The sequence below is a fragment of the Sesamum indicum genome, linkage group LG9 (genome assembly GCF_026168435.1).
Source record: "Sesamum indicum cultivar Baizhima isolate 11 linkage group LG9, ASM2616843v1, whole genome shotgun sequence".
In the NCBI taxonomy this organism is placed as follows: Eukaryota; Viridiplantae; Streptophyta; class Magnoliopsida; order Lamiales; family Pedaliaceae; genus Sesamum; species Sesamum indicum.
This window is the reverse complement of record NC_142665.1, coordinates 5,664,411-5,690,299: the sequence shown is the minus strand read 5'-3', so window position 1 is coordinate 5,690,299 and position 25,889 is coordinate 5,664,411. Positions and strand designations below refer to the sequence as shown.

The window sequence follows — 25,889 nt, the reverse complement described above, 5'->3', positions numbered from 1 at the left end:
TATATATTTTTTTTTATTCGTATACCAAATATAAGAATGATATATTAAAAGTATTTCGTGGATTTTATTCTATTCCCCCAAATTCATTATTATATACCAATCGCCCCTTACATATGCTTCATCAGTCGAAATAATTTTGTTGAATTAGATTGTATATTAAAGTATAAAATACGTTTAATTACCAAAAAACAAAAAATTGACCCGACGGATTTTATTAAAATAAAATATTTATGATAAGTTTATAAAACTTTTCTTTTCATATTTCTAATACTCTGAGTTATTACTCTAAGGTTTTTAACTGAAAATAAGATTATATAAATAATAAAATATTTTCTAAAAATATAAAAATTATTTATAGGTTGATTTAAAATATTTTCTAGAAAATTATAAATCTGTTGACCAATTGGGTCCCCAAAATTTGACCATTCGTATTGGTACGATAAATGTTAGTTGGCCAGTCTTTCTCTCTTAGTGGGCCAGTCTTTCTCTCTTTCCCTCCTTTTCCTGTTTCCAAGTACATGAAATTTAAATTTAAACATTATTATATATGATGAAACGTGAAAATAAATTAAGTAATTGTTATTGGGTTATAGCTACCATTATTTTCAAAGAAATATTAAATGTATGAATTAATGAAGAAAGTTTGACTTTCCCAAATAATAAATACTTATTAAAGAGAGATGAATCTTATTTGGGGTGAATTATGTGGGATATGTTTGGGTCGAATCTAGAAGAGAAAGGAACTGAATTATAACTCAAAATTAAATTTTAGAATTTATAATTATTATAATCTTGATTTACCTCACATATTCTAAAAAATAAAAAAATACTGTAAACACAAATTTTATTTTCGTAAGTTCAAAACCAATCAAATCTCATGCATGATTTCAACGCGACACTATAGAATTCTTTTCTTATTTTAATCAATATAATAGGATATCAATACTGATTTTTAGAAGGTGTTTGGACCAGTAAATTTTTTAAAACATCTTATAAGATAACATGTCGAAAATTATTATGTATTCTTTTTCAAGAAAAGAGTTTATAAGATCCAACAATATGGTATTAAAAACCTTTTTATTTTTGACGTTTATAGTATCTAACAGAGACAACTACAACTACAACAATCATATCCTGATCAATAATATCAGATAAATTATATCTAAACAACACCTATTATTATAGTAGAAGGACAACACCTACTACTACAGTAGAAAGACGATACCTACTAGGCAGTAAAATAACATCTCACAAATTTAGCCAAACACCCTTTGAATACATCAATATATTCAAAGCATAACAAACAAACCCTATTAACAAAGACTGTTGAGCACAACCTTATAAACGTAAGGTTTCAATCTTATAATCAAGTCTCCTTAATTACTCAAAATTATTCAATATGATTTGAATTTTTTCATAGTAATATGACTGAAAAGAAGAAGAGGCATTCTTAGTCCAACCCAAATTATTTTTAATTTTTTTTTGTTATATACAAGTTAAATTGGCATTTGAAATTTCATTGCCAAACACCTAAAAACGTGATTTACAGTTCCCTCAAGTCTTAAGTTGCCAAACGCACCTGACGCTAAACTTAAAGTACATGTAGCTGAGGGCTAACCTGCTTAGTTACTTAGACGCCATACCCACTTCTCATTCTCAAATATAAATAGTGGAGACTTCTCCCCATTCCTCCCAATTCCAAACACCAACACATATATTACTCAACTTCCTTTCCTCAAAATTATCCCCCTCCCAAGAAAAAAAAAAATCATTTCAAATTTTCCCAAAAAAATACAATTAAAAAAAAATTCACAACTCGACTATTTCTGATTTGATCGTTGGGGTGGGCCTTTTGCTGAGATAACACACCAGTAATCGATAGTATTGGTGCCAATTTATTGTAAGTATTTGTTAAATTAACAATCAATGTATGAAATTTTTACAAAGTAGTTCGTCTTTCGATTAAAATGAAATAGGACTTTTTGTTTGGCTTAATATTTTTGTGATTTTATTAATAAGTGTCACATTAATACAATTTATTTAGGTGAATGATTCTTTAAATTATTTTTTTTTAAAAGAAAAAGAATACTATATATGAAAGACTGTATAATCATAGAGTGATACTTCATGATCAACTGGTAGTTCAATTTGGCTGCCTTTTTAATTTTGTTAGGCAGGACTAAGTGTACGGAGTTATTCATAGCTTTTTAATAATGTGCATGTTTTTCCACTTAGTTCTGTCTAATTTTGGAATATATTCAATTCTACCATATCTGCTATTTTTCATTTATGATTCTTATGTTTTTTTTTACTCTTCTCTCATGCATTTATTTATTTCTTTTTTACCTGATCAGTAAAATAAAATCTCAAAGTTACAGTCAGTTTTTTAAATTCTATTTTATGAGCCATATTGGCGCTATTTCCACCTCATGATTTCCTCCAAGGACACATAATATTGGAATCTTCGTAGGGAAATTCTAATCTATAATGGGTTTAGTCAGATTTGAACAATTGTATGATAAGTATAATTAGTATATAATTAAAATAAATAAATAATTATGTAATAAGTAAACTATAATTATTATATAATTAATTTAATTCGATCAAACTTATTTAGATAAGAATTTTGATCGGCCATAATGCAAAGGACCCACAAATCGAGTCCAAGAAACAGTCCTAAAGTTGCCAAAATTTGGCAAATGGGCATTAATGATGGAATGTTGATTCACTTATACATGACCACCTGCACTAGCTAGCTATACACATATAATACAATTATTCATATATGCATGTTTTGATTTATAAAATATTAAATGTTTTTTAAACATGAATGTTACTTTTATGTATACTGAAAACATATTTAGATTTTGCTACTGCTGATGATAGTATGCTGAAATGCTAGCTTTAACTAACATATTGCAACTGGAATATATAGTCTTGTTGCTGCATTTCTGAGATGGGCTTATCCCGAACGTCGTCTATCAGAAGTGGAGAGTATTTGGAAGGAATGTGGAGTGATTATGTGGGAGGGAAGAACAAGACAAGACCTCAGCTGGCTGCATCAGCTCGACTGGTCACAATTCTAACATGTTTACAGTTTGCGTTTGCAATTTACGCAACGTCCCTGCTGTATTTCATGAGCCCGTCTTTGGACTTGAGAACGCGAATTGCACAGCAGTGGAAGCAGTTCATAGACACGCCTCATGGCGTTGATCGTTACCAAGAATCCGATTCCCTTGCTGGAGCTGCAGTGCTTAACCGATCACTAGTTTGTGAGTCTGAGACAATAGACTTTGAGCAGAAGAAGTCTGATGATGCCCTGATGATCAAGTTAAAGACGGAACTTTATCAAGAAATACGTGATTTCCAGAGCAAGAACATAGGCACTGAGACGCTTTCTGAGCTCATGTCGATGAAATCCAAGTGGGACTTGCGTGGCCTAAACATCCCCAAAGTTACCGTGATTCTGAACCATTTTAAACGTAAGACGTTATGTGCCCAGCTTGATTCTTTACTTCATCAGACGCTTCCATTCCATCACGTTTGGGTGCTGTCTTTCGGGAGTCCTAATGAGGATTCCTTGAGAAGAATTGTCGATAGCTATAATGACTCGAGGATAAGTTTCATTAGTTCAAGCTATGATTTCAAGTACTATGGAAGGTTCCAAGTGGCTTTGCAGACAGAAGCTGATCTTGTGTACATACTCGACGATGATATGATACCTGGCAAAAAGATGTTGCAGATTTTGTCACATGTAGCAGGCACAGAGAAGTACAAGAATTCTGTTTTAGGTAGTATTGGAAGGATATTGCCGTTTCGACAGAAGGACTTTACTTTTCCAAGTTACAGGAAGTTCCGGTCTAAGGAGGCTGGCCTTTATCTGCCCGATCCTGCTTATGACATCACGCTCGACAGAGTTGTTCAGGTTGATTTCCTCTCTAGCTCTTGGTTTCTGTCGTCCGAGCTCGTCAAGACACTTTTTATCGAGACGCCATTCACTTTCATGACTGGAGAAGATTTGCATTTGAGGTATGTAACTTTGTGATTTTATTAAGTACTGATGATGACACGTTTGATGTTATAGTTGGAAATTTTGAATGAGTTTCTACGGATAATGCATGCAGCTATCAGCTTCAAAAGTACAGGGATGCTGGTTCGTTCGTGCTGCCAGTCGATCCAAATGACAAAGAAACGTGGGGTGATAGTGAGCATAGGCTGGCTTATGTTTCTGAAACAACTGTTATCTTCAAGGGCATTGTCCAAGTTAGAGATGATCAGTGGTGGAAAGCCCTCTCCACCGGTTACATAACGCAGTGGGCGGCCATGTATCCTCAAAAGATCGATGCATTTTTCTATGCCCACTCATTGGAAGAAATTAACGCCTTGGCCCCTCTTATAGAAAAATTCAGGACAACTGCTGGCAAGAAGGCCTATGTTGTCGTCTCTGGAGGCAAGTTCTGCCCGTGCGAAGATGCTGCTGCGGCTCTGAAGTGGCCTCAGACAGTATGTAAAGAGAGAAGGTTCAAGATTTTTGATCTGGGAGTCGGTGCATTAACCGAGCTTTCAAACTCAGAAGTACCCGTTTTACAATCTGTGTATGCCAGCGTGAGAGGACTGATCAAAATTCATAACCCAAGTCTGGTGATCACCGTTTCTGATATCGACAAAACCGTGAAGAAAGCTTTGAAAATGGCAACAGAGACCAACTCCAACGGCACATCATTGGTACTTTTACCAAAATCCACCGTGCCAAAGGCTCTCTGGATGGCTGATCTTCGCCCCACAGCATTGCCTTGTAAGAGCCTTGTTCACACTAAAATCCCTTGTTTTTTCTTGTTAATTTTGTGCTTTTATGTAATTATAACCTCTGCAATTCCTGTACGCAGTTTGGAACCGAATGAGGCTTACTGTAAGCATCATCACGCAAAACCGGGCTACTTCTCTGGCAAGGCTTCTCAAGTCTCTAAGTGATTCCTACTATTTAGGAGATGAAGTCCCAATCACCTTCAACATGGACAGTAAAGTCGATGAGGAAACACTGCAACTAGTAACGACATTCGATTGGCCTCATGGGCCGAAACTTCTTCGCAGACGGATCATCCAAGGAGGGCTCATTCGAGCCGTCAGTGAAAGCTGGTACCCGTCCACAGACGATGATTATGGCCTACTACTCGAGGATGACATTGAAGTCTCTCCTTACTACTACCTATGGGTCAAATATGCCATCTTGGCTTACCACTATGACCCTAAGGTGTCTCTCCCTGAGCTCTCATCGATCTCCCTCTACACGCCACGTTTGGTTGAAGTTGTGAAAGAACGGCCTAAATGGAACGCTACCGATTTCTTCAAGCACATTCATCCAAACATACCTTATCTCCACCAGCTACCCTGCAGTTGGGGTGCAGTCTTCTTCCCCAAGCACTGGAGAGAATTCTATGTCTACATGAACATGAGATTCACCGAGAATGCTAAAGAGAATCCAGTCCAAATCCCAAAGTCAAGAACAAACGGCTGGCAAGCTTCCTGGAAGAAGTTTCTGATCGATATGATGTACCTCAGAGGATACGTCAGCCTTTACCCCAACTTCCCTCAACAAGCTAGCTTTTCAACCAACCATATGGAGCCCGGTGCTCATATCAGTGCGAAAGACAACGTCGTCAAGCATGACAAGACGGACTTTGAGGTGCCGTTGCTGCAGCAGGACTTCCGGGACTTTTTGCCTAATGGGAAGATGCCTCCAGCTTCCAAGTTGCCATCATTGAACCTCTTCAACCGGCCGGTATCGCTCAAGGGTATGAAGGCCGCGGGAGCAAAGCTGGGGCAGGATGTGCTTGAATGTGGTCCAAAAGAAGTAGTGGTGGTGAAGCATGAAAATGGTGTACCTTCACATTGTGCAAAGTTCTGATGATTTCAAGTGTTCAGTTATCCTTTGTTAGTTTGTTCCATTGGCAGGGACATGATTTATTGTTGTATAAAAGATGTGGAGTGTAAAAGAATAAGTGAACAAAAGGTGAAGATGTGAAGTTAATACATCCATAATTTTGATTCCTTGTGATGAAGGTGTAGAGGAGAAAGCATGATGAATCAGCCTTGTAATGCAGCCAACACTAGAATAATTTGTTCATTCAACATCCTTATTCCAATATATCTCAATTCCATTATTTAAATATTTAGTTTTATTTAAATAAATTGTCTGCAAACTTTTAAGCTTAATTATAATTTTGGTTCAGTAATTGTAGGTGTTTGACCAGTTTACCCTCCAAATAGTCAAAATTTAGCCGTACTTTTGCCGAAAAATGGTTAGAGGGACCAATTTGAGATAAAAAATAAAGTTTAAAGATACTAAAGTCAATAAATGAACTTGAGGGACTAAAGTGATTTCAAACGGAAACTTAAGGGACCAAATATAGAATTTACCCTCAAATTTCTAATTGTTTTTATTTCAAGGTATATATTTTTTTCCCTTTATATTTTTTCTTTATTATTATATTTGTTTTCCTTCTTTTTATTAAAAAAATCAATCAAATAAATAAATATAATAAAAGTTTGGGAAAGAAATTCGAAATTATATTTTTCCCGAAAGAAATTTGAAATTATACTTACGCTCCCTTAAAATATTTTTCCTTTACACTCAATCCAATTCCATTAGGGTTTGAATTGAAAATGTTAGCGTGAACTAAAAATATTATATAAATTTTTTATTTTACCCTCATTTAATATTTTTATATATATATTTGAATTTATAAAAGAATACATATAATATATATATGGCGTGAGTGAGGTTAACATCATTATATTTTTCTTTTATAAATATAAAATTATTATATAAAAATATTAGATGACGAGTAAAATTGAAATTTTAAGTATATATATTTTTTTGCTAACTTCACTTTTTTTTTTTTTTTTTGTCCTCCAGATCATAAAGAAAGAGAACCATGTGAAAACAGTAAATTTTTAAAAGGAGTGTAAGTATAATTTTAGAATTTTTTTAAAAAAAATATAATTTTTATATTTTTAAAAAGAAATTTAAGTGTAACTAATTCTAAAAATTTTTGCTCAAAAAATATTTTAAAATTTTAAATATTTAAAACACGCATAGAAGATGCGAGACCGTTAGTTCATATAATTGAAGGGGCGAAGTGAAATTCATTCACCCTACAGAAAAAGAAGTTTTGACAGCGGTGTGAAAAAGGGTAAAACTAAGGAAAGGCAGACGGTTTTTTCAGTTTATTTTCTCCGGCAACAATGTCATGCTCAAGCATTTTTTGATCTCTTACGAACACAAAGACCCTTCTCTCCCCTCTCTTAAGCAATCCAATCGCCTGGCGAAATTCGTAAGCTCTGAAACCCTAGTGTCATCGCTCTCTGCATCTCTATGGATTTCAAGGTCGACATTTTATCTTTGAATTATTTTTGTCGAATATTGTTTTTGGTCTTTTATTTCGTATGTATTCGTATATTCCGGAATCTCCCATTGATCGATCGTTCAGGAATGAGGTGGAATTCTGAAAGGTCTTCCTGGTGCAGTTTCGGTGTGTTTTATTAATAAGCTAGCTCATTGGGACGCTTCATTTTGTACTTTATGCTTCCGTTATTCCCCCTTGAGTTTAAGATTATGTATTTCTTAATCACTTCTTTACATGACAATTTGAGATGATACTGGGAAATCGGAAATCCCCAGTTTGATTAGCTTTGAGCGTGGATATATAATTTTTTTCAATGCCGAGCACGAGTTTTGGGAATTATCATGGCAAATCAAAATTCTAAGAAACTGTTTTTTGGTTTTCTGATTTCGGCGGAAAGTCTTGAGTTATTTGGTTTTCCAATTTTTGGTGGTTTGAGTTCATTTTATTTTGCGGTGTCACCAGCCAAAGGAGTTGTTAGATGGGGGATTGGAATTATTTGTAATAGTTCCAAAATTTGCAATGGGGTGCTTTCTTAGTTGCTTCGTTTGTTCGAAGAAGTTCATCAAAAGGAGTTGTAATTGGTTGATAAGATGAGACTATGAAGTTCAAGTATTGAATAAATCTTTGTGCTACACAAATTTAACGGCTTCTATATGTATTCTATAGGATTTCTATTGTGTCGCTTCAAATTCAAGATTTGTGAAGTGGCAGATGCCATAAGTTCTCCTAGAGTTGCTCAAGAAATTGGTTTCTGCCTAGTGTGTGACTTTGAATTGAGCAACTTTTTACATCATGATGGGGACCTTGCATCGGAGGTTTGTAGGCTCTGGACCTTTTGTTTTACAAACTGAAATTGTATCCTGGCCCTGATTGATGGCATGCTCAATTTTTATTTATTTTTTCTAATGTATGTAGTGGGTTTTTAAAGAAGTCAAACGACATTGTCCGGATCATTGTAACAACCATCATGGGAATGCTCTTAGGGTACTTTATGGGTGTTTCATTCCCTTCTGTTTCCTTAAGTAAGGTATGATTTGAACTGTGTCATTGCTTGTCAATTATATCTATTATCCATTACCTTTATTATATTATTACTCTAATTTTTTCTTTTGCTGACAGATCAATTTACCTTCAAGTTTAATGCCATCTGCCAATGTAGCCTTTAGTGATGATCTTCCTACATTGACGCGTACTTATCCTGAAGATCGTGTTTTGAATGATACCCCTCCAACACCTAAGGTACTTCTTTTGCTTGTATATAATTTGTTATTTTTATCGCTTTATTTGGAACTCTGAACGCTTCTGTTATCTTGACAACAAAATGATGATTGATTTCCTTTAGTTCATTTTTGTGCTGTAAATACTAGAGAATGTATATTAGGGACATCATTATTTAATTCTTATTGAGCTATGATGTAAAAGCTTTTTCATTTGTAACTCTTGGCTCCTTGATAAGGTGCATGGATAATCACTTAGACAGCCTGCATTGTTGCCTCCCTGGCTTGACAAGAGGGTGCATTAAATAAAGCCTGACAAATAGTATGCAAACAGATCATTGCATGATGACAGTGTTAAAAAGAAAGGAGAATTAATGCATCCTACCTTCTGATTTCCTCTGTTCTTTCACTCACAGCATAAACTGAAAGGTGCCTGTTTGCATGTTTCCCTCTCCTTTCAATTCATTAAATCTTTATAATGAACCACTATTTTGTGAATATTTTATTTTTCGGAAGATTACAAGGTCATATAGAGAAAGTTTCTGTCAAACTATCTCCTTCTAATGTATGATTGACAGAAAATGGGCCGTTCTTAACTGCTTTGCTCCAGGATTTACTGTCACTTAAACATACTTTATGGCACGAATATGGATTACAAATGCATCGTGGAAACAAGGAATGACCTCCTATTTAGGGCTACTGTAGGACAACCTTTGTGATGTTGTTTCGATGATGTTAAGGGTAACAGACACTTCTTGAATAGTAGTACTTCAAGATCCGAAGGCCACTTTTTGTTCTTTTTAATGGGAACAAGGAGCATGGTTGTTGTATATATAATCCTTATGAGGAAGATTAAGTGACATAAATGTGGGAAAGAAAGAACATAAAAGAATAGTGATGAAGGAACCTAGGTGTGCCAAGAAATTCCTGATCTTATCCAAGGGTTTGTAATTGCTTTTACATTCCCATAGAAGCTTAAAATCTATTTGGAAAATCGATCAATTGATCTTATAAATTTTGTTTAAGAATATTACAGAGACTCTCTTGCCAGGAAAAGATCTTTTATTCTATTTGGTAAGTAATTAGGTCTGATACCCATGACTTAAGATTCCAAAAAGAAACTGAATGAAAATCCTAACTCAAGAGACAAATAAAGCTTATCCCAAATGATGATTCCTTTGCCTTTTTTCTCCCAAAGAAGACCTCATAAAATAATTCCAAACATTCCTTCCGTGAATTTAATTTATTTTGTTATCCAAATTATGGTCTTTGTTTAAATGGCTTTTGGAGCTGTCCAGTTGGTACGGCATTTTCTCTCACCCATGTCTTTGATCTTGACCAATCACCTTTATGTGTGTTGGGTCTTTTTTAACTTAATGCCTTTGTACTAGAATGGGGCAAATTGAGTAGAGATTATTAGTTAGACTTGTATTAGCTTTGTGAACAATACACTTATTGCATGTTTATGCTGCACGAGGCATTATGGTTTTAAAAACACATCCTAAGATCCAGTATGAGACAGATCAATTGGAGATTGTTGATGAGACTGATTAAAGTGATCTTTAAAGTTCACTGTCAGAAAGCAGTCAATAAGAGAATGTAAGAGCCATAGTTCTGATATGAAATCCATATTCCTTATTAGGACTAGAATCTGTGCCTCAACAACAATACTTATTCTTTTGAAGAAAAAGGTACGTCCATATGGAGACCAACATTTGCAAAGTAAGAATGTATTGTCGCATTGCATTAGTAATCACTATAGTTAAATGAATCAATTTCATCCAGATGGCAGACTTATTGTCGTAGGCCTTAATAAACGTGAGATTAATGTTCACATTACGATTTATATTGTTTTCTTTTTCATACATTATCATTGAAGAAGGGAAAGAAAAATATCTTTGTCCAGCACGTCAGTGTTCTCAGTTGGATTCATATGATTTTTTATTTGGCCAATCTAGGTTACGTGACCTTTAAGTCCATTGGTCATTTATGAAACAACAATTCAGGGGTTTCAGAGGGTTTTAGCTCAGGTTCTATGTTTTGTATTTTGTTCCATGCTGTTTTTGTGATTTCCAGCGAATTATCAAATAACTTTATTGCATGCTTCTCCTGATTAGGGAAACTTAGTAGGTGACTAGGTGCCTCATATCTTTCTTAATTAAGTATTTCCTGATTGAGTTGGCGTGAAATTGTGATTAGTGCATTGTACTCCGTTCTGTTTGACGTTGGCATCCGTGTAACATCCAAACTAATTTCTACCTTTTTTTCTTTTTTCTTTAATTATTGTTTTTGGAATTTTTGGATTTCAGATCTATCTTCCTACAAATCCCCGTGGTGCAGAATCTTTACCACCGGGAATTATAGTCTCAGAATCAGATTTTTATCTGCGAAGATTATGGGGTAACCCAAGTGAGGTAAGGTCCGGAGCAAGTAAATGTTGATAGCTCTGGATCTGAATATTTTGTGTTTTTGCTATCTTTTTGTTTGATGGTAAAGTCTGGCTCTCCAGTAATATACAATAGTTTATCAGATTCGCATATGCTCAAGTACATGTTTATTATTTATTTATCCCAATATGTATACTTTTATTACATTTAGGCTGCTTCAATATTTTTTATTGAAGTATTTGTTCATTATGATCGTTTTGTGATTGTGAAATAGGTTAAATTTGACCAGCAATGATTGCTTTCGCCCATTACCTTCACTCGATCTACTTTCTTATTCATTTTTACAATTTGGTTCATTAGTTTCATGCGATAGCCGGTAGGAGGGTTTTTAGCATATATCTGCAGCATTAAAGGCTGAATATATTTCTCATGAGATATGAACTGGAGTATGCTTACAGTGACATACTGGGAAAACTTTCAGGATCTGAGAAAGAAGCCGAAGTACCTAGTAACATTTACAGTTGGTATTAATCAAAAGAACCACATTGATGCAGCTGTGAAGAAGGTTAGCCAGTTTAGAATTTCATTGTGCGATAAATTGATTTCCTTTTCATAGAGTTCCATTGCAGTAAAACTAACTTTTGGTTTATATTGTAGTTTTCTGAGGATTTTCAAATTCTGCTTTTTCATTATGATGGCCGGACAAGTGAATGGGAGCAACTTGAGTGGTCACGGCGTGCCATACATATCAGTGCTAGAAAACAAACAAAGTGGTAATATTTAGCAGGTTTTGGCAGCTTGTGGCCTTCTTTGATTATTCTATGCCTTGTGTAGCTGATGTTTTGAGGTGTGTTATGAAAGGATTGTGGCCTAATGTTGACTAAGTTTATCACAGTTATTAAACATAAGTTTTTGGATGTGCTTTAATGAGGTTGAAACTTGATATAAACAATTTGGTATTTCACAAACTTCAACGAGAATGTTCATTTAACATGATAAGAAGAAAACCAAAAGAGGTTTCTGTGAGTGCTAAAGCTCAAGATCAATATGTCCTAAGTTCAAACTTGTTCAGTGGTTTTAGGTTTCTGACAGAATAATGAGTCTCAAGTTTTGAGAAGTCTTTTTTTGGAGCGTAAAGATAACTCTTTCCACTTTTGATGACCTTAGGTGGTATGCCAAGAGGTTTCTGCATCCAGATGTTGTAGTTCCTTATGATTATATTTTCATTTGGGATGAAGATCTTGGAGTTGAACACTTTGATGCTGAGAAGTAATAATCATTTCCCGTACTCCCCAATGCTTTCAGGCCTGTATTTTCTGTTGTATAATGATTTTACCTCTATCTGGTACTTTCTCTACATGCTAGGTATATTGAATTGGTTAAGAAACATGGTTTAGAGATTTCTCAACCTGCGCTTGAACCCAACAGTGGACTGACATGGCTAATGACAAAGAAAAAAGATAACAGAGAAGTTCACAAGTAGGTTTTACTGATCAACAATCCTCATCCTCATACCTCCCTTACCCCTAGAAAAAGAATAAAAACATAAATGCCTTTGCATATTTCTGATCTGCGAATGCGTGGATGTTGATAAACAGGGATACAGAGGAGCGCCCTGGGTGGTGCAGTGATCCATATCTGCCCCCATGTGCTGGGTAAATACTCTCTCCCACTACATAGATCTACCTCTATGTGTGTTTCTGCATGTACATTTTTAACAATGTAGGCATACATGTGTGGCCTGACTTCATGGGTAATACCAACAACTCAAATATTTCACAGCATGTTTCTATCTAAGGGGATTATTGTTTGATAAAGAAAGTGCTCAGGAATCGTCTCCATTGTTTAATAAGGGTGGTATTAAGGAGGGCTCTTAATGGTATTTTGAACCATTTTTTTTTTTAATTTGGTGTGCTTCCTCGTTTTATGTTATTTGCTACACATATGTTGTTGATTATGCAGCAAATATTGTTTGTCTTGCTGTGCGAGTGCTTGGCTGAGTGAAATCTAAGTGGATCAGAAATAAATGAATCTATCTGATACATGGCATGCTAGTAGAAGGTGCAAAATAGAACGTGAAGCGGCAAGTACATTCAAGATATCTCCTGAACATAACATGTAGCAGACAAATAAGTAAAAAATTAAAAAAGGTGATCATATTAAAAGTTAGGGTCATGACAACTACCTCCCTTGAAGTTTGTTTAAACTCGCAAAACATCTATCAATAGTTAATAATGAGCATCTTTGACATTCACAAATGTTTACCTAGAACCTTATCAGATCAATGAAAATGTGGTCATCAACAGGTCAAAATAGTATATTATCTATTTGACCCTTCAACTATTTTTTGAAAACATTCTTTTTGACGAAAATACACCTTGAGTTCCACAATTAGACATTCATATGGGTATAGCTGTAGCAATAAATCACAAAGAGAGTGTAAATGTTGATATTTTTCACAAATAAAGAAATCAATTATAATTGTTTATTTATAATTATTTAAACGTTGAATAATTAAATTAACACAAAATGTAAAAATTTATATTTTACCATAAATGTAAATCACATACTTTCTAATAGAGCCACACATTTGTTTAGAAATTTTGAGATTATGTACGTTGAGATGCGGTAACATGATTAATGATTTTTGTTTTACAAATATAAATAGAAAGTTTGTGTATATTATATCTATTCCCTTTTCTTTTCCTTTCCTTTCTTCTCGTGTTCCTTTTTCCTCTAGCACATACCACTCTCATCCCAACCGCTACCTTCCAACTAACCTCAGAATAAATAACCCACCCCATTCAGACTGGTGCCTCCCTTACCCCACCACTACCGGGAACAACCCTCCCCCTATCTAGCACGCCCACCCTCACTCCACCAGTAAGTTAATTTCCAGATCTGTAAACTAACTACGTGAAAGAAGGGATGAGCAGCATTATTTAAAATGGGATTGTTAGTGGTGCTAATTTTATCTTTACAAAATAATGTAATTGCAAAGGATAAATTACGAGACTATACAGGGTTTACTAACGACCGTCAATTATGATTCTTAGAGGGGGGGGGGGGTAATAATTTACAACTAAACAACATAGTGTGTGCATTTAACATCATGACCTTATGTCAGAGTTTTATGAAGAAAGAAACAACTGAAGTTTAACTACATGCGACATTTTGTTGAGGATTGATGGATGCATACCTTTGATCCTATACTTTCTCACTAATACAGAAGAAAAATATCTACTTCTTTATATCTTTGTTCAGCTTCGTAGAAATTATGGCTCCAGTATTTTCTCGTGAAGCTTGGAGATGTGTTTGGTATTTGATTCAGGTACTTGTCTCGCATCACCCTGGATTTCTTTTTCATGTTTCTTTGTGTCTGTTCTTTCATGATGTTCTCCATGATATCTTGTGCTTACAGAATGACTTGGTACATGGATGGGGATTGGACTTTGCACTAAGAAGATGTGTGGATGTTAGTGTCTCTATCTCTCTGTGCATGTGTGTGTGTGGGTGGTTATGATATCAACCTCCTCTGTCTATCTCAAAAGTTTACTGATTTTAATAAATGATAAAGAATACCTGTACAAAACCAGATGACAATAAAAAAAGAATGCCACAAAGAAAGGAAAATAATAATGCATATATAAATTCAGAGATGTGAGGAGGAAGCTATGGGTAGGAGATGTCTTATCTCAATTTAGATTTGCATATCTTCTTCTTGGACTAACATAGCATTCTCGGTCAAACTCTTCTAATCACTTTTGGTTGCATCTGCAGCCTGCCCATGAAAAAATTGGTGTTGTTGATGCACAGACGATTTTGCATCAAGTGATTCCATCACTAGGAAATCAGGTAAGTCATCAATAACTTACTCCACATAATCATTTTTCTTATAGTTTTCTGTTTTTTCTCACATTTTTGGTGCATTAATTTCTTAGCCATACTAAATTTCCTAGACTGCATTAATCTCTCTCTCTCTTCTCTTCATTTAAGTGAACCCTATATTCATGGAAGTGTTGACGTGCATTATGTAGTCATGACCACTATCCAATGTCATGTGAAAATTCATCCACTATTGGGCATGGAAAACTAAATATTTTTCATTTAAGTGAACTTTATATTCAGGAAAGGTTAGACATGCATTCTATAGCCATGACCACTATCGAGTGTCATGCGAAAATTCATCCACTACTGGGCATGGAAAACTAAATATTTTTACAGTTTACTCATGATTGATCCCAAAAGTGTGACTGTCCTCGTTCTGCAAATTTGTAGTCCTTTGGTGCGGTTGATCACACAAATTCTAAGTGTAATAACAAATAATTAGTTAATATTTTTCAATCTAATTGAACAATATTAGTAGCATAAAATGAACTAAATTTTGGTTAAGAAAAAAAAATCTGATATGTTAATTCACTACTGGGCATGGAAAACTAAATATTTTTCATTTAAGTGAACTTTATATCCAAGAAAGTTTAGAGATGCATTCTGTAGCCATGACCACCATGGAGTGTCATGCGAAACTTCATCCACTATTGGGCATGGAAAACTAATATTTTTACAGTTTACTCATGATTGATCCCAGAAGTGTGACTCTCCAGGTCTGCAAATATGTAGTCCTTTGGTGCGGTTGATCACTCAAATTCTAAGTGTAATAACAAATAATTAGTTAACAGTTTTCAATCTAATTGAACAATATTAGTAGCTTAACGTGAAATAAATTTTACAATTTTTGTGGTACAAAATGGTTAAGAAAAAAAAATCTGATATGTTAATTCAAACTTCAAAAACTTTCGACTTTGTCCTAAACCAAAGTGAGCCATAATTTCTGGATTGTAAAGTTCTTAAGATCTGAAGTTCTCCAACTACTACTGAGAGGGTGTTTGCAATGGCTTGTGCTTTCATGGTCGGAATAGTTTGTAGTCATAAGTTTAATGGTTGTGAAAGTTGTCAGTTTAACTATAGTGAAAATTGCGAGTGTTTGGAACAAAAGTGAGAAGTGAAAAAAGGTTGAAGTTGGAGTATTCGTGGAAAAACTTAATTTGTACTATTTTACCTAAAAATTGATATGGAGAAGCTCAATGTTTTTTGTGCTAATGAGCTTCATTTAAGCACTTAAAAAGCATAAGTTCTAAATCAAAATCACTTTTTGCAGCTTTTTTGTAGCAAAAAACTAATAAACACTTAATTAAACTGTTGCAAGCACTCTGAGTTTCCTACTAGTTAACTGAAGGCGCCTTAACTTTGTAGGAGGAAGCAGTCATGGTACTGTTTACCATTCAGATCACTTGAAAACAATTTCCAGAAAGGTTGTTCTCTCGCACTTAATTGAATTTTCAAGAAAAAGATCTTCTCATTAAATGTTGTACATCTTAGAAGTTGCTGTAGAGTTACAAGTTTAGGCCGACTTAATTCCACAGAAGACATCTTATAAGGTAATTTAATAATTAAAAAGCAACTTATTTTTAAAGCACAGCCAAACTTGAAATGGTGTCTAGGTTAACCCACTCATAAGTTTATCAAAATACTCAAAGCGTAACTACGTCCTTAGAAAATATTATAGCTAAATAGTTTAACAACTTATCGATGTACCTAAAGCGTGACTATATCTTAGAAAGTATTTATCTAAATAGTTTAACAACTTATTTTTCACATGAGTCTAAAAACTTCCTAAAGCGTAACATTGTACTACCTAAAGCTTCTTATAAGCTTTTAGAGTCTAAAAACCCTGCTCCATCATTTTTGGCTTAACCACTGGTTTAATGGGGAATGAAACTAGGTTTGAATATGCTAGACATACCCTGTGTTTTGTATTTTCAATTGTTGGTACTTTCTTTTTCTGTGACTTATTGGATGTGGTTCTAGAGTACCAACTCACCCATGCCTGTTTCTTTTATGTGGTTGACTTTCTACTTAAAAGCCTCACTAAATTCAAATATGTTATGAATTCCTCAGGGAGAGGTTGGGGACGGGAGACCTGCATGGCAAGGGGTATGTATATCTTGTACTTTGTATCTTGGTCTGTTGTAGTGCTATAATCTTGTTTCTTCCTGTAGATTTCAAACTTGTTAGAGCTATAATTTTTAGCAAAATTGAACTTTTATCCTGCTATCTAAGGAAATTTTATGATTGATTTGGGAGACTTGAACTTTGACTTCTCTCCAAGAAAGAATTTCATCAAGATTTTTCTGCGTGCTGCCATGAAAAATTGTATGGTCATGTTTGGAGTTATTTCTGCAAATTAATTTATGTTTCAAGGAGATAACAAGATCTGCTAATAATTCCAAAATGCTACTCTACTTGCAGGGACCTATACTCCGTCACAAGTAACTCTATGTATTTTACATTTGATGATGAAATACAATGTGTTTTCTCAAAATGAAATGTCAAATGGACCTGCTAAACTCAATTGACCACACTTTGCAACTCACTAGTTCAAATACAATTTTAGTTTAGCCCATTCCTCGAGGAAACCTTTCAGGATATCGTGAAAAAACTAAAATGAGATCAAATACAAATTATATGTATTTACATATCCACTGTGTTGCTTTGATGATATGTTTCTTTTTGTCATAGGTACGAGAGAGATGCAAAAATGAGTGGACGCTTTTTCAGGATCGCTTAGCTACTGCAGACAAGGCATATTTCACACAGCTTTAGAGTAGTCAGCTATGAGTTGATGCCGATCTATTTGTACATGTTTTTTTTTTCCAATTCCTACCATTACCTTGAGTGGTGTTTAATGGTTGTTAGAGATATTAAATATTAAATGATTCTCCTCTCTAATAGCTTAAGCTTTTAGATGAGGTATTAATTCAACATGGTCCTAGAGAGTCAACAAAAGGTCCTAGGTTCAACTGTTACTGAGAAAGGAAAAAACGCTTCACGTGCTAGGCTTGGCTAAAGATTACTAGCTGACATGAGAGACCGTGCTAGAGATATGAAATGTTAAATGATTTTCCACTCTAATAGTTTAAGTGTTTAGCTGAGGTGGTCATTCAACAATAGCTTAATTCTTTTATGAGGGTTGTGCCCATTTTTCAGCTGTAGGGTAGCCATATTACGGAGAATGTAAAAGCACCATTAGATGCAGAAAGTGAACTTCATTTATTTGTGCAGAAGTAGATATAGGATTCAATTAAATTTTGCTTGCTTAGAATATTAGTAATTAGTTATTTTTCCCTGTTGACATTTTATATTTACAGAGCTTGTTTTTCCATGTTTCTTTCTTACTATTTATCTTGAGGCTGTTGTGAGGGTTTGGGGAAGGAGTCGAGGTGCTCAGATGCTGCTCACAAGATACTCTGCTTGTTAGGGACTCTTATCAATTGGGTAGCTGGATAGCCAAGGATCTGTGGAGTATATTGTTCTAAGATGCATATGTGGCGTATTGACTAGTTATTATGTAGGAGAACTTGCTTGATTGTCTGAGTCTTCTGGTACCCTTCTGATATTTAAGATAGGTGTGGCTTCTTAATGAACACTGAGATTGTAAAGCCCACATTTGAATATTGGGGCAATTATAACACGACCCTTTCAAAAATAGTGTAATTGTATTTTCTCTCTTTGAGCTCTGGAAATTATAACCATACTTCCTATAAAAATGAAGGTTCTGTTTGTTGAACTCAATTGGAACTGGTGAAGTCTTATCCTGCTCCTATTAATAACTTAAAGAGAATAGTGAAGTACCAAATGAGCATTAAATTCTTTGATATATTGGTAATGTCCATACTTTAGGTGAGGTAAATTTATCTATGCTTGTAGAGGTTCAGAACTCTAACGACGGATATAACAGAGGTGCAATTAAGAACAAAGGAGCAAACATAAATATTGGGGTGCAAAAGAGTAGACATGTTTCTTTACACTATCACTATGCAAATAACATTGACAATAGAACATGGAGATGGACTCATGTCCTTTAACGCGACCAAAATATGTTCCTTTTGTTATAGCCTACTCACATGCCCCACTCCAATTTATATATACTATGCTTCGCTTACTTGGACAATTCCCGTCCATGCATTATATATGCGGTGATTGAATTTATAACTTTTTCAAACATCTTATAGATGTCAAAAAGTGTTTGATAATTTTTTAGAAATGGAATTTATAAGATTCAAAAATGAAGTATTAGGAACTTATAAGCTTTTTTTAAACAAAATAAGGAGATCCAGACTTATTTTTGAAGTTTTAATAATTTTCTTCAAGTTTAATCATATTAATTACAAAATGTTTTACCAATATTTTATAATTTTATCTATAAATTTTAAAGGTTTATTTTTAAAATAAAATATAACATATTAAAAGTTTTAAAAATGTTTTATAATATTTATGAGTTTATTTGTTCTTCTAAATAAATTTAATTTAAAATTTTAAATGAAAATAACTCTTGAGAAGAAACGTTTAATAAAAAAACAAACAAACAAACATGGGGTCAGCAGATGTCAGCTTCATGAGCGATGAAAGGGATGAGAGCTCTCACCAAACGATTCAACTTTTTTGTGGGTTGTCAACATTTTGCTTACGCAGAAAGAAGTCCTCATTTCACCTTCCTAACTTCTCTCCCAAGACATAAATATTATATCTCTTAAACAAACACACACACTATATGAATGTTAGTTAGCAACATCAATGCTCCACAATTTAGAGAACAATATTGCATACTAAAATTATTCATTAAAAGAAATTATATAACTATTTAAAATAGGTTTTTGAATCGTTTATACCCATATATAATCTATCAGGTTAAATACAACAGCCTTCGTGTGCATCACTAAAGACAGTGAGCTGTTTTATAAAAAAATTCACGAATCGCATTGTTTTTTTTTTTTCGATCAAAATTTTCAATTATTAATACTTTCTTAAGGAGGTAGAATGTTTACATGTCATTATGAATATATGCATGTTTTAATAGTACTTTATATAATCTCTATTATGATTGAAATTAAATGTATTGATATTAATTTTGTATCAATGTCGCTAGCAAAAAGTAAGGCAAATCTACAAGTTAAGGGCACTTTGCAAACATGCTCACCTATAATCTTTTTATATTTGGTTGTACATATGTAATAATCCCATGCTTTAATTCAAAATAATTAATGATGGGCAAAATATCCTTAATTAAATAAGTAAAATAAGCAAAGAATGAGCCACCCTTGCTTATAATTGCCGTTAAGGACAAATCCAACAAGCAAACAATTTTAGCACCAACCATATGGTAATAGCCAATAAAAGACTCCATCTTTTTGCATTCTATTACAAGACACACCACTCTCTCTCCCTCTCTCTCTCTGGCTATAGCTCCATCCACCACCACCACCACCACCGTCCCTTTTGAGCTCCGCCACCTCTTTTGACCACCCGTCATCCAGCGCCGCCACCATTTCAAGATTTTCGTGGAGCAAAAAGGGCTCTTCTGGGGTTGGAGTACATATTTTTGTTGAAGTGATCACCACTTCATTTTCAAAGGTTTATCTCTAGCTCTCTTGAAGATTGCATTTGTTCATGTTTGCTGTTAGTCGAGCGTTTGTCATGTACGAGCCAGTCTATGTGTTTTTCTTGATTATTAGAACTCCACATAATACGTTAACATTGAGTCATACTATATTAGTACAATGTAAATGTTAATTTGATTTAATCAACATCATTTGGTATTTTCACAATGGATACGTATATAAAAAAAATGAAAAATTCTGACCATCTCCAGCATATTGTAGCTTTCTATATTTACTCACCTTCTTCTTTTTTCCCTTAAAAAGATTGATTTGCATACCATACATTAATCAACATGCATGACCTGAAAAAGATCAGCTTATGGAATTCAGGATCATTAACCACATGATTCACAAATAACCTGCCATTATTATTACATACCATTTGTGAGTAATCTCCAAAAAAGACCTACAAATATGCAAGAAAAAAAATATATTTGCTACTAACATGTTTCTCTGATTACTGTTGTGATCTTCATAGAAGATGGGAGAGATGTCAGGCTTCCAGTTGGGTGTGATTGGTGCATTGTTTCTTTCCGTCGCGTCGTCGGTGTCCATAGTCATCTGCAACAAGGCCCTCATGAGCAATCTTGGTTTCCCATTTGGTAAGAACTCAATCTAATTTCTTGATTTCAAGTTTTACTACAAGCTGTGGTTTCATACTGCACAAAAACATATGTATGCAAGAATTTCTCGAGATCCATGTAATAGTCCATTTCAGACATCATCCGCTTTGAGAAACAAAGTACATATTCATTATTCATATACTTGCAAATGAAATGTAGTTTATGTTCGCTTTGGATCATAAAAGGGTTGTACTAATTGTGTGCATCCAATGTTTTTCCAGCCACAACGCTTACTAGTTGGCACTTGATGGTAACGTACTGCAGTCTTCATGTGGCGTTGCGCTTAAATTTCTTTGAAAACAAGCCGATCGACATGAAGACGGTCATCCTCTTTGGCATTCTAAACGGCGTTTCCATTGGATTCCTCAACCTCAGCTTGGGATTCAACTCCATCGGGTTCTACCAGGTTTGTTCGCTCCGTCTTTCCTCTTACGCTGATCTAATCCATCAAAATCGAGTTTCACAAGGTTCTTTCTTGATGTGCTTGCTTGTCTTAATGTGTTCTTGTGCAGATGACAAAACTTGCAATAATACCTTTCACTGTCCTGTTGGAAACTCTGTTCCTCAAGAAACAATTCAGGCTAGTGACAAATGGCTAACAACACAAACTACTCTTTGAACACAAAGAATCTAGGAAAAAACTCAACTGAAGTCCTTACTTTCCTTTCTGAATTGCAGCCAGAACATTAAGCTATCTCTATCAGTCCTGCTGCTTGGAGTCGGCATTGCATCCGTGACCGACCTTCAGCTCAACTTCGTTGGGACGATTCTGTCGCTTCTAGCCATCATAACGACTTGCGTTGGCCAAATTGTATTCTTGACTTCTTCAATCCTCTCTACTTCTTACTCGGTGACCTTTTTTGGTGCCTTAACTTGGAGTTTGCCTTGATTTTCAGCTCACAAACACAATACAGAAGAGGCTGAACGTTTCGTCAACTCAGCTGCTGTATCAGTCAGCCCCATTCCAAGCAGCTGTGTTGTTTGTATCAGGGCCTTTCTTGGATCAGTGCCTAACTAAGCAGAACGTCTTTGCTTACAAATACTCTCCCATTGTTCTGGTACGTTCGGTATATGTGAGAGCGTTTGGCTACATAAAATCTTATGAGTTCATACATCTTACAATACGTTACTGAATTGCACCGGCAGGGGTTCATAGTCCTTTCATGCTTGATAGCTGTGTTTGTGAACTTCAGCACATTCTTGGTGATTGGGAAGACATCACCAGTGACATATCAGGTTTTGGGACATCTGAAAACATGTCTTGTTCTTGCATTTGGGTACACTCTGCTGCATGATCCCTTCACTACAAGAAACATCATTGGCATACTTATTGCCATTGTTGGGATGGGATTGTATTCTTACTTCTGCACCAATGAAACCAAAAGGAAACAAGATGGAGACATTTCCTCTTTGTCCCAGGTAACTTGTCACACACACATACAAATATATAATTAGATTATTTCTGAAAATATGAAATTATATATTTTTTTTCTAAAAATAGTTCTAAAATTACATTTACACGTGTTCTAAAAATTTATTATTTACACGTGATCCACTTTTGTTAGGGTTTGGACGAAAATTACTGACGTTAGCAAAAAATTTCTATAAATTTTCAATTTTACCCCTCATTTAACGTTGCGATGTATATTTTTGTAATTATAAATGGATAGATGTAATATATATATATATATAGATATTGGATGATGTTAACATCATTACATTTTTTTCCTTATAAGTATACAAAATTGAAAATTTATGTAAATTTTTTTTGCTAATGTCAATATATTTCATCCAAACCCTAACGGTAGGGTATCGAGTATAAACAGAGAATTATTGGAGGAGATACAAATATATTTTCAAAATTTTTTGGGAGAAAATATAATTTTGTATATTTAGATTGGGTCTAAGTATAATAACCCTTAATATATATATATATATATATAATTGCATTAATCAGTCATTGTTCAAGTGATTGATTGAAAAAGGGCAATCAATTTATTAAATTTAATACTAAATTCTTGCTTGATTTTTCATAAGGTCATTTAGATCATTTGTTAATTCTAAGTCTTGCTGTTTTTCCTTTTCAGATCAAAGAGAGGGATAGTACACCACTGCTGGTGAGCCATCAGGACAAAGAATCCAAAGACTCCCTTGTCTGAAACTAGAGGCCCCTGGCTGTTTGATTACTAAAACAGTTTTTGTTCTTTATTTCTAATTTTAATTCTTTTGCAATATTATATATATATATAGGTTGCAAGAGTGTAAAACATGTTGATTCTTTTTTCATGTAATAAAATCTTGTGTGGGACACCCCTTTTTCTTGTAGCAATTTATACACATTAATTTTTTTACTTTTTATTACTAAATGAATTATAATTTGTAATACTTTGTCTAGTTGAAGAGAAAAATAAATATGTAATGGAAGTTTATATTTGGAGTTGAAAAACATAAGGGAAAGTAAATTAAGATATAAGTTTTGTGTTTGTCCTAGATGGGCTCTTACTCTATTTATAAAATAGAATAAATATTTGATAGCTCCTATAATTAGGTCTAATTACACATCTCTTGTCCCTTGTAATTACAGGTATACCCGCTATGGGTGTTGGTGTAATATACCTCAAGGGTTGTTTATGTAAAATTTCGACACTAAATATGATGTGTACTTGTAAATATGATGACATCATTAGTAAACATACTTATAATTTTACGAAAGATAAACAATTAGACCTGATCTTATAGAATGTCAATTCAATTTATCCTATAATTCATATAAGGTTATAAGTTATTTTAAATAAACTTAGCCGAACACTCTTAATACCACAGTCGAAACTTCCACAAGTCCTCTTTTTTTTCTGGGGGGGGGGGGGGGTTGTTGTTGAAGGTTTTTTTATTTTTTAATAATTTTTATCACTCATGGACTGCACTCATACACGCTGTCAATGAATTTTGAACCCAATATCTCCACAATGAAATATTGAGCCCTACACTATTGGAGTGTCCCCTAAAAAACGAGTTACAAATGAAGGTTGGTAGTACTTATCTAACATTTATTTTCACATGAAAAATCCAAGTAAGAATGTGACTCAACAAATAAATAAATAAATGCAGTTAGATGCGGATTCTTTTTCTAATAAGCATCTAATGATTTGTATTGTTTAAGTTTTATATTTAAATTTTCTAAACTTATTTTTTGAGAAAGACGTTCTTGCCCAGTTCCACTACTATTTACAATTACCTTCGTATAATTTTTTATTCTGAGTGAATTTCAATCATTAATAATTATAACAATCATATATTTATTTTTATTTATAACAATATAATAATTATAACATTGATTATTCAAATTTTTACTTTATTAAAGTAGGAAAAAAGTTAAATACATGTGTTCGATTCCCACAAAAATTGAGGTCCGCTCGATTTATTTAAAGTCATTTGCTCGATTCCCACAAAAATTAATGTAAAAAAAAAATCTAAAATGACCGAAATCAGACAAATCAGGAGTAGGAATATTGGTAGAAAGTAAGAATTAATAAAATACGAATTGTTGTACAATCACTTAATTGCACACATCATTAACTGTCTGCGACTAATCATACACTAATTTTATTGTCTTGATTACCCTGCCAAGTCTTCTACTTCATTACAAAACTTTTCCTTTTTCACTACGGATTTAGCGACGGATCAACTGTCTTAAATTCATATTTATCTATTATTTTTAAGTTTTGTATATAAATTGAGTAATTTTAATTTGAAAATAATTAATAGATATGGGCTTTATTTAATTTTTCAGAAATAAATAGGACAAATTGCACATCAACCCCTCAAAATATTGAATATTTCGTCAAACGCCCTATTTTTTTGTATAAAAAAAAGAGAGTATGCACTGAAAAATTAGAATTTGCTGCGCATGATGAGAAATGATGATTATGCCCTTACATGTGTCCTGAAAATTGAACTTGGAATAATGTGATACAAAATTTAATTTTTCAGATAGGACAACTAGGATGATAATTCTTCATACAGTAAAAAACTACTAATATTTTTTTATTATATTTATTCTTTTTAAAAAATAATCAAATACATATGTTTAATTAAATTAACGCGCACACTTAAATTGCTCAAATAAAAAGTGGAAGGGATTATATTGTTATTGGATTTTTCAAGTATGTTTGGTCGCTTGTCAATGAATATTTTTCCTTACATTTTGTGTCGTTTTTTGAACCAAATAATGAAATTTGCGATTCTATCAATGTTTTATTGCACGATGTATTCCGATCTGCATTTGTGTATGCATTAGCTTCAAAATTTTATCATAAAAAGACGCCTTAATAGAATAACGCCGATTTAAAATTTATAAGTTGCTTAAACCCTCATCTATAATCAATACGTGATGTTTGTCTGTATTATTTGATTAAGATTTCGAGAGCTATAAATAGCTTATTACTAATTTTCGTAATTTTTTTATAAAATTATAAATATTAAGTTGTTCTCGAAACACTTCTAACTATCTTTTGTTTTTAATTTCAAATACTAAAAAATTTCACTATTGATTAACGTATAATTTTTTTAATAATTTATTTATATAAAAAAGGAGGGAAAAAGAGGGTGGTGTAAATTGAAACTTAAGGAAAGAGGAAAGGGCAATTAAGTCAATTCAGGTGTCAAATGATTAGGCTTCAGTGCAGTGCGAAGCTTTTGTCTCACATTTGCAGTTAGCACCAATTTCTGTTGCTTTAACAGAGAGTAAAAACAAACATCC

The 25,889-nt window shown here is 33.8% G+C and overlaps 3 protein-coding genes across 5 annotated transcripts; all 3 read left to right on the top strand.

Moving 5' to 3' along the window:
* Nucleotides 1-1,687: 1,687 nt before the first annotated feature.
* LOC105170732 (uncharacterized) lies at nucleotides 1,688-6,167 on the top strand. Its single transcript, XM_011091630.3, has 4 exons — nucleotides 1,688-1,900; nucleotides 2,936-4,029; nucleotides 4,125-4,795; nucleotides 4,887-6,167. The coding sequence occupies exons 2-4, from the start codon at nucleotides 2,957-2,959 to the stop codon at nucleotides 5,903-5,905; spliced, it is 2,763 nt and encodes a 920-aa protein (XP_011089932.1). The 5' UTR covers nucleotides 1,688-1,900; nucleotides 2,936-2,956; the 3' UTR covers nucleotides 5,906-6,167.
* Nucleotides 6,168-7,139: 972 nt separating this feature from the next.
* LOC105170731 (uncharacterized) lies at nucleotides 7,140-18,578 on the top strand. 3 transcript variants are annotated; one of them, XM_011091629.3, is made up of 15 exons: nucleotides 7,140-7,387; nucleotides 8,073-8,221; nucleotides 8,322-8,433; nucleotides 8,526-8,645; nucleotides 10,933-11,037; nucleotides 11,492-11,575; nucleotides 11,668-11,783; nucleotides 12,178-12,279; nucleotides 12,376-12,489; nucleotides 12,609-12,665; nucleotides 14,275-14,341; nucleotides 14,432-14,485; nucleotides 14,791-14,865; nucleotides 16,969-17,004; nucleotides 17,590-18,578. In XM_011091629.3, exons 2-15 carry the CDS (start codon nucleotides 8,199-8,201, stop codon nucleotides 17,671-17,673), a joined length of 1,149 nt encoding a protein of 382 aa, XP_011089931.1. In that variant the 5' UTR covers nucleotides 7,140-7,387; nucleotides 8,073-8,198; the 3' UTR covers nucleotides 17,674-18,578. The 3 variants fall into 3 exon arrangements, with proteins under 3 accessions (XP_011089931.1, XP_088741000.1, XP_088740999.1); XM_088884874.1 differs by having other exon boundaries at nucleotides 7,140-7,334; nucleotides 14,275-14,485; XM_088884873.1 differs by having other exon boundaries at nucleotides 14,275-14,485.
* A 1,634-nt stretch (nucleotides 18,579-20,212) lies between these two features.
* LOC105170730 (Nucleotide/sugar transporter family protein) lies at nucleotides 20,213-23,513 on the top strand. The gene is made up of 8 exons (XM_011091625.3): nucleotides 20,213-20,481; nucleotides 20,986-21,109; nucleotides 21,352-21,536; nucleotides 21,643-21,710; nucleotides 21,809-21,941; nucleotides 22,027-22,188; nucleotides 22,277-22,549; nucleotides 23,218-23,513. The coding sequence occupies exons 2-8, from the start codon at nucleotides 20,989-20,991 to the stop codon at nucleotides 23,287-23,289; spliced, it is 1,014 nt and encodes a 337-aa protein (XP_011089927.1). The 5' UTR covers nucleotides 20,213-20,481; nucleotides 20,986-20,988; the 3' UTR covers nucleotides 23,290-23,513.
* The last annotated feature ends 2,376 nt before the right edge of the window (nucleotides 23,514-25,889 follow it).

What these genes read in the sequence shown, in the direction of transcription:
- LOC105170732 (XM_011091630.3), top strand. Translation starts at nt 2,957, where the DNA reads ATGGGCTTATCCCGAACGTCGTCTATCAGAAGTGGAGAGTATTTGGAA. An exon ending in GGAGAAGATTTGCATTTGAG is followed by an intron (nt 4,030 to 4,124) that starts GTATGTAACTTT and finishes TAATGCATGCAG; the next exon opens with CTATCAGCTTCAAAAGTACA. An exon ending in TCGCCCCACAGCATTGCCTT is followed by an intron (nt 4,796 to 4,886) that starts GTAAGAGCCTTG and finishes TCCTGTACGCAG; the next exon opens with TTTGGAACCGAATGAGGCTT.
- LOC105170731 (XM_088884874.1), top strand. Translation starts at nt 8,199, where the DNA reads ATGATGGGGACCTTGCATCGGAG. An exon ending in ATGGGGACCTTGCATCGGAG is followed by an intron (nt 8,222 to 8,321) that starts GTTTGTAGGCTC and finishes TAATGTATGTAG; the next exon opens with TGGGTTTTTAAAGAAGTCAA. An exon ending in CTTCTGTTTCCTTAAGTAAG is followed by an intron (nt 8,434 to 8,525) that starts GTATGATTTGAA and finishes TTTTGCTGACAG; the next exon opens with ATCAATTTACCTTCAAGTTT.
- LOC105170730 (XM_011091625.3), top strand. Translation starts at nt 20,989, where the DNA reads ATGGGAGAGATGTCAGGCTTCCAGTTGGGTGTGATTGGTGCATTGTTT. An exon ending in ACTCCATCGGGTTCTACCAG is followed by an intron (nt 21,537 to 21,642) that starts GTTTGTTCGCTC and finishes GTTCTTGTGCAG; the next exon opens with ATGACAAAACTTGCAATAAT. An exon ending in CGACTTGCGTTGGCCAAATT is followed by an intron (nt 21,942 to 22,026) that starts GTATTCTTGACT and finishes CTTGATTTTCAG; the next exon opens with CTCACAAACACAATACAGAA.